Genomic DNA, 8,165 nt, shown 5'->3' with positions numbered 1-8,165 from the left:
TTGAGTCTGAAGGTGACGATGTGTTAAGTGAGAATGGGTTGTGAGTTTGTAGTGTGGGGATCCCTTCATTTGTATTTTCTGAATTTTGACTTTGGAGTAGGCTTTGACCTATAGCATGATCAGTCACTTCATCTTGTGTCTCCCCTCCTTCTCTTTCTTGATTTTCCAACCTCTCACCATTAGGTATTATTAATTCATTTGTACCAAACCCTTCTCTATCCCACTCCCATCTTTCACCTTCTACAAACTTCACATCTTTACTTATTATGACCTTCCTTTGAATAGGATCATACATTCTATATGCTTTTGATTCTTTACTAATTCCCAAGAAGATACATTTAGTGCTTCTATTATCTAACTTGGTTCTTAGTTGAGAAGGTATTAATACATAACCAATACACCCAAATACTTTAACATCCTCCACATTTGGTTTTCTTCCTGACCATTTTTCTTCGGGAACCATACTTTCAACCGAGGTAGTGACACATCGGTTTAGTATATGACAGCCCCAGCTCGTGGCTTCAGACCAGGACCACTTTGGCATGTTTTTTTCGATCAAAAGGCATCTAACCATGTTCATCAACGTCAAATTTCGACGTTCCGCCACTTTGTTTTGTTGAGGAGTGTAAGCGGTTGTTAATTGCCTTTTGATCCCATGGTTTTCACAAAACTCATTGAATCGTTTAGAAGTGAATTCATCCCCACGGTCACTTCTTAACCCCTTTATCTCTAACTCGGTTTCATTCTCAACCATAACCTTAAATTTCTTGACGTAATCTAGACTTTCAAATTTATTTTCAAGAAAATATACCCAACCTTTACGAGACATATCATCAATGATAACCATCACATACCTTTTTCCACTTGGAGAGATGGGGTTGATGGGCCCACAAAGGTCAACATGAATAAGCTCCAATCTGGCAGAAGCTTTCCACAAACTTTTCTTTGGCATGTTCTCTCTCTTTTGTTTTCCAAGGTTGCATACTTCACAACTTTTACTACTGCAATACGGGGAAAACCTTCCACCATTCTTCTAAACTGCATTGTTCTTAGTGATTTGTTGTTAACATGACCAAGCCTCCGGTGCCATAGTTGATCTAAGTCTTCCTCCTCCATCTTATAACATATTGAATCTCTAGTCACCATTTTAGCATTCACCAGAAACATTCGATTTCTGGTCATGTTTGATGTGATTATTAGACCTCTTTGTGGATGATAAATTCTACACACTCCTTGTTTGATGATGACAGTCACATTCTTTTCTTGTAATTGGCCAATACTTAGTAGGCTTGATGTCAGATCTGGAACATAATAAACTCTTGTGATCACTTGAGATTTGCCTTCAACTACCAATTTCACATCTCCAATTCCTTTGACTGATAGCCGAAGATCATTCCCAAGTTTTACAGTATGAGAGAATTCTTCATCAAGACTTGTAAACCAGGCTAGGTTCCCCGTCATGTGTTTTGAACATGCTAAGTCAAGAAACCAAATTCCTGAATTTTATTCAATATCAACTGTTGCCTGTGTCATCAACAGTATGTCTTCTTCTTCATCAAACTCCGCATAATTCACTTGCTTCTCACCGCGGTTACATTCATAGGTAAAATGCCACATTTGATGGCATCGATAGCATTCAACACCAGATTTATCAAAGTCTGCTCTTGATCTACCACGACCACGCCCTCGTCCTCTGTAAGATGAGCCTCTCCCTCTTCCTCGACCTCGCCCCCCTGGTGACTCAAGTTTAGTTTTTAACACTTGATCACCAGAAGCTGAGGTTTGCCGGGAGAGTTTTGGTTCATGCACAAGTAATGAACTTTGCAATTCATCCACTGTCATCATGTCAATATCTTTGGATTCTTCGATCATGCAAACAACGAAATTGAAATTCTCAGTTAGTGACCTGAGAATTTTCTCCACCACTTTCACATCTGGCATGTCATCACCCCAGTTTCTCATGTCATTGGCTACCGTCATCACCCGACCAAAGTATTCAGTAACACCTTCGCCTTCTTTCATCTCTAGGGTTTCAAAATCTCTTCGTAACCGTTGTAATTTTGCCTTCTTCACTCTATCATTCCCTTGGTACTTGATCTTCATCGCCTCCTAGATCTGCTTAGCAGTTTCTTTATGCATCATTGTTTTGATTATCTGTTTGTCAATTTACCATAACAGATAGTTCTGTGCCTTCAGATCTTTTAAACGCATAGCCTCTAGACTTGCCTGCTGAGTGGCTGTAAGTTCCACCCCCTCATGGGGTTCATTGTACCCTGGCTCAATTACGACCCAATATTCTTTGGATCTATGTAATGTCTTCATCAGTAAGCTCCAATGCTCGTAATCATCGTCGAACCTTGGAACACTAGGGACTTGGAAGTTTGCATTTTCAGCAGCCATTAATATATCTCTCTCTCTCTCTCTCTCTCTCACAGATACTCACCCAGTTCGCTCTGATACCACTTGTAATGGTATATCAGAGAAAAAAACACTCATAATTTTCTGGTATATTATTCAATAAAAAACACAGCTATAAATAGCATACAAGAAAGACTAAATCAAACAGACTCACAAAGTTCACTCCCCATGATTTCCTACAAACCAGGAAACCATGATGACCTAACAAACCCTAACAGAAAGCAATAAAACTGGACCTAACATAAACGTGCATGATAACATGCAGACACGAACTGGACTTGGGCAAAAGCCCATTATTTAATAAGCATACTGAAAACTGAACTGGGCCTATTACATTTGATATCAAGTAATTAAAGGATTAGGCGTTGTAAAGAACACGAGTGAAAATTGAAGGGTGCACTTTGTTTTGTGGTTCTGATCTAAAACTTTTCTTAAATAATTCATATGGAATCATTCATTCCCAGGTATATTGATTTTGGGAAGGATTCTCTTAAATGGATAATGGATGACAAAATCACGTGGAGTTATATTTAATAATTTATTTTCTAAATGTTGATAGAAATTGCCACCATATTCATGATTTTACAAAACTGGTTCTTAAAATCACATAAAAAAGCCACTATTTTGAAACAAGCATTCAATATATGGGTTAGATTGGGTTGTTAGTTTCAGTTTCAACTTTCACGATTTCAATAAAACAAGTTGACTGATGGTTCTTAAATTAGCCTGGAAGGGTTATTTGATCGAGACTTCAATCTATGGGAAGTGAATTGATATAAAATGCCAAGTTGGAATATTTTTGGATGAACTAATATTGGGTTTCAAAATCATGGATAAAGTTGGAATGAAAGAATTGATTTGGTGAATATCGTCATCCCGAATAGGATGTGCATTGGAAAACCAAAGTCATCAAATTAGGATTTGTATTGAAAGTTATATATTAAAATTGAACTAGATTAGTATTGGACGATATGGTTACTTATTGTCAAAGATAAATTGAAGAGACAAACAAAGTATGTGATCATCACCCACAATCATGAATTAAATCTAGGATTCTGGGCTATTTGATCTAGTTGTTTATTCACTTTTATCAGTTAAACAAATTTGTTTTTATTTCATTATTGTGGTTCTGGTTCTAAGCCACATTGAACAAAATGAATGGATTCTTAATTAATTTTGATTCTTTGAATTAATGGTTATGTTCAAATCCAATTTTTGAAATGGAGATTCGGTCTGGAAATAGAAACAAAGTTATTTGATTCTAAAAGGTTCGAAAACCACAAACCTTTGTCATATCATGCTCAAAGATGTAACATAATTCAGAATATTCAAGACTAAGGTTGAACTACTTGGATGGAAACAAGTTAATAATGTGACCCGAATGCTTCAAAAGGTATGTTTACTAACTCTGCTTTAAATTTGACAAAACCTATGAGTTTTATAGTTGATTCAATAAGTAATTCGGGGCATGTTAATTTTTACAAAACACAAAATTGGATTTGATTCTAAGAAACAATATTCACTTTATAGTTTGATTAATGTAATAATATTTTAAAACATTTTCCCGATGGTACACACATGGGTTAATGGACCACGGCCCAGGTAATAAATAACTCATTAGAAGTATACAAGTTGGAAAACCCTTTGGGGTGTGAAATAAACGGAACTCGATCTTTGGGTTTGTTATTGGACTCGAAAAGTTTAATGGTATTAAAATAATTCGGTGAAGAATTATATGTGGTTTATTTCTTATTCATATTATGTATAGGAGGACATGTTTGCATGGTGGATAGACTCGAGTGATACGAGTCGTGTATGCAAGGATCCGAAATGGTTTGAAGAATTTGAGCCGATTGAAGACTTGTATTTACTTGTGGAAAACATTTGTTTTGGATTATGTGTTAGTATGTTTTAGGGATTAAAAGGACTTCTTGTCTGGGTTTATTTTAAATAATCTTTGGTTTAAACAGAGTCAGATGCATTTATTTTATCTCGACATGGAACCTTTGTTGGATTATGATATTTATGTAATGGAATATTTAAACCAAAAATTAATGTCCCATTTGCTATTGAATATGTTTGTATGTCATAATCATTTCAAAGCAAGGAAGACTCTGTACATATTGTGACATGCCAGGTTGGATCATGTGTTTTATTTTAGAATGAAAGGAAAATAGAATCTTAAAGGAAACGGTCAATTCCTTGTTATCTTACTCGGATTTGAGTGATTAATAAGATAAAGAAATTATTATTTTCTAGTTTTCATATAAAGGATGGGGGGGGGGGGGGTTAATGTTATCCTATGTATAATAATAAAAGAGAGTAACAATCGTAGCTATGGCTTGATCTCATTACATTGAGAAAGTGTTGAAGAAATTCAATCAGTTTGATTATTCTTCGGTTAGCAATCATATAGATCCTAATATTAAGTTTATGTCTAATCACGGAGATTCTATTTCACAATTAGAGTATTCAAAGTTAATTGGATATTTGATGTATGCTATGATTAGCACAAGGACTTACACAGTTTATGTTGTGGGTAATTTGAGCAGATATACTAGTAATCCTAGTGCTCAACATCGGCAAGCAGTAAATAAATTGCTTAACTATGGATGTGTATTCTCTTTTGGAGAAGGTTTTATTTCTTATGTAATTAAGGAATGAATTTGCATCACTTGACAATGGAATGTGAGTTTCTAGCATTTGCAACAACTAATAAAGTGGTTAAATGGCTAAGAAGTTAGTATTATAAAATTCCATTATAGTTAAACCAATATCACCAAAATCTATCTGGTAGGATAGTGCTGACTATGGGTTATAGTCAGATGTATAATGGAAAGTCGGACGGTTATATCGTAGCATGATTCAAGAGCTCATCATGCAAGATGTGATATCAGTTGAGTTTGTAATTTATGAGTATAATTTGGCTGATGATCTAACTAAAGAGTTAGGAAGAGATCCCGCGAACATATCAGTCATAGGGATGGGTTTAAAGTCCATACTTTAATATCTTATGTCAAGACACCCAATTCCCATCTAATACAACGTTAGATGCTGAATTCAATGTGGCAAGCTTGTCATAACGATATTGGAACACATTAATATAATCATCCCAAGGTATGTGTTCGGACCGCAAGATAAAGTAGGTTGAAGTATAGCTTCTTAATAGTTCATTGATTAATTGCAGTGTGGGTGCGAGAATAATGAACTGCCTATAAGAATATGAAGTTTAGCCTCTTCAAGAAGCTTTGGACTTGAGCTTTGATATATTCTTTGAAGGATTAGGACACAGGCTAGTAAAATATAGTGTCAAGTGGAATTTGGATTTGAAACGCAGATGTATTTACCTACAAGTATTAAAAATGGATACTTGGGTTCAATCCATAGCGACACCCAAGATATTCTAATATTTGTAACGTGTAACTACTAAGATGAACATTTAATCCATATGACATTTTTATTTATGCATAGTGTTTGTGTTTATGTGAGGATGGTTAAGTTAATCATGGATATCAATAAAATAGGGGAGGATTGTTGGTTATTTTAGTCCTATTGGATTAACTTCGATTGACGAAATAACATAAGAGATTAAACGAGTTATGTGACGCCGAAGTGTGGGCTCAATTTAATACTAATGTTATTTGGGCTTAAGTAATTATTTACTTGGACTTAAATATAAAGTTAAATGGGCTTGTAATGGATTATTACGTGGGCTCATGTAATTGGTGTTAATAAACCGATGATTTTCATAGCCAAATTGATCTCAATCGAATATACAGAAGAGAGGAGACGATGGTTACTGGTTCTTTCTGGATCTTCATCAAGAACAATCATAATCCAATTCCATGAACGGAAATCTCTGTCTTATCTGATAAATCATTGTGTGTAACCCGCAAATAGGTTTATCCGAAAGTGATTCACGATTCAGAGATTAATCCAGGCAATTGTTCAAGAAACCAAGATTGAAATCAAGATTACAGATTTGTATCATTGATTGAATTCATCATCCAGGTACGCAAATATACAACAATTTGTTTACAAAATATATTATTTACAGCCTTTAAACTTGTTTCTTATTGAAAATTTTAAAGTGAAAAAGAAATAAAAAATGCTCGAAATCACTCGATGTTCGATCGAAAAATGCTCGGTTCGATTTTGGCTTGTTTCGTTTTTTGCTCGGTTCAAATTTCAGCCGTTCAGTTCGACTCGGCTCGTGAACAACCCTACCCCAAATCCCCAATCACCCAATGCTTTCGTTTGGGCCACAAGAAAGATTTTGTTTGGATTTTTGGGCCTGCGTGGTGCTCCAACTTCCTAACATGTTGGATAGAGCCATAGAGGTAGACACTCTAAGAGTCTAACCAGTAATTAATTGGTCCATCTCTAACTGGTTACTAACAGGAAAAATCGTCGATTTTAAACCGGTTTGCATTATTGATTTCGAAACAGGTTACAAACCGGTTAACCGGTTTTTTTATTATTATTTTATTAAAAGCTGGTTATTTTCTGGTTATTCACCGATTTACCGGTTCGGTTACACCCGAAACCGGCTTGACTGGGTATGGGTTTGTTGTCTCAAAACCGGTGAGTACCTGACCCAATTAACCGGTCTAACCGGTTATTTCCCGCAAAATTATTAATTGGTTATTGGTTAACTGGAACTTGCACATCCAATGTTGGATCTATCATTCTTTTACATTTTCAACTAGTATATTTAAAATTCAATATTTCAGCACTAGTTTATATTTAAAAGACATAGTCCTAGATAGGGATATCGTATTTGTCTATACGAGGGCATGGTCAATGATAGCGTATCTATGTCTATATGTGAAGCCCGGGATAGGGGTTTTGCGTCTATGTTTATAAGGAAAGATATAGGATTAAAGTCAAGGGCTTTGTGAAAAAGGGAAGTTTTAGCTTTGTTTTAGGGGTTTGGATTTTTTTAAATTTTCTATGACCATCTTGTTATGTATTCCCACCTCTCCTTTTGTTATTTGATTTCATCATATGTCACTAAAAATTTGTTCATTTCTTTTAACCTTTAATTTAATTAGTTTGTACCAAAAAAACAATTTTTTTTCACTAAGTTCTTTATATTGAACTCTTATAACAATAATTTAATGTATTTTTTATTTTTTTAAACTTAAAATAGGTGTCTTTTGACCCGTCAAAATATATTTAAAAATGCTTTCAACTAACAATGTTGATGCATGAATTTGTTTAATCCGTAGTCGCCTTGGTGGGGACAATAAGTAACAAGTTTTTCTCAAGTTCTTTTCTTCATACATCATACTCTTTTATCAGTAATTAAGGTTATCAAAATTGGCGTTATTTGACCCATTAAAACATATTTAAAAACTAGAGAAACAAAACATTGTTGATGTATGAATTATTATTATTTAGACACAAAATAACTAAAATAATGAATTGTTGGGGCATCCTTAACCCATTCCATAATCCATAAGTCGCCTTGGTGGACTATAAGGATAATATAATACTGTAACAAACCACTCGTCTACACAATATATTTAACACAAATAAATAAACTACTAAACAACAAAGATATTTGTTGAAATAAATCCAAGTGTACTTTACAAATAAATATTATATGTAACGGGGTGTTCGAGTCTTGAATTTGGTTTTTACATAATACACAGGAAGCTACAGAAAAACACCAATCTTGTACTACAATTTTATGTACTACAATAATTCGTTTCTGATATAATACCCAACATAATACATACGAT

At 34.5% G+C, this 8,165-nt stretch overlaps 1 protein-coding gene across 1 annotated transcript; it reads right to left on the bottom strand.

Annotated features, from left to right (window-relative positions):
* Positions 1 to 1,503: 1,503 nt before the first annotated feature.
* On the bottom strand, positions 1,504 to 2,103 carry LOC143554788 (uncharacterized). Its single transcript, XM_077044475.1, has one exon. The coding sequence runs from the start codon at positions 2,101 to 2,103 to the stop codon at positions 1,504 to 1,506; it is 600 nt and encodes a 199-aa protein (XP_076900590.1).
* Positions 2,104 to 8,165: the final 6,062 nt, after the last annotated feature.

This window comes from Bidens hawaiensis, unplaced genomic scaffold (assembly GCF_021521415.1).
Source record: "Bidens hawaiensis isolate Kalapana, Puna unplaced genomic scaffold, B.hawaiensis_p1.1 tig00017854_1, whole genome shotgun sequence".
NCBI classification, from domain to species: Eukaryota; Viridiplantae; Streptophyta; class Magnoliopsida; order Asterales; family Asteraceae; genus Bidens; species Bidens hawaiensis.
This window is presented reverse-complemented; position numbering and strand designations above follow the sequence as displayed.

Bases quoted from the DNA above. Each gene is read 5' to 3' on its own strand.
- LOC143554788 (XM_077044475.1), bottom strand. From the start codon at position 2,103: ATGAAGATCAAGTACCAAGGGAATGATAGAGTGAAGAAGGCAAAATTA.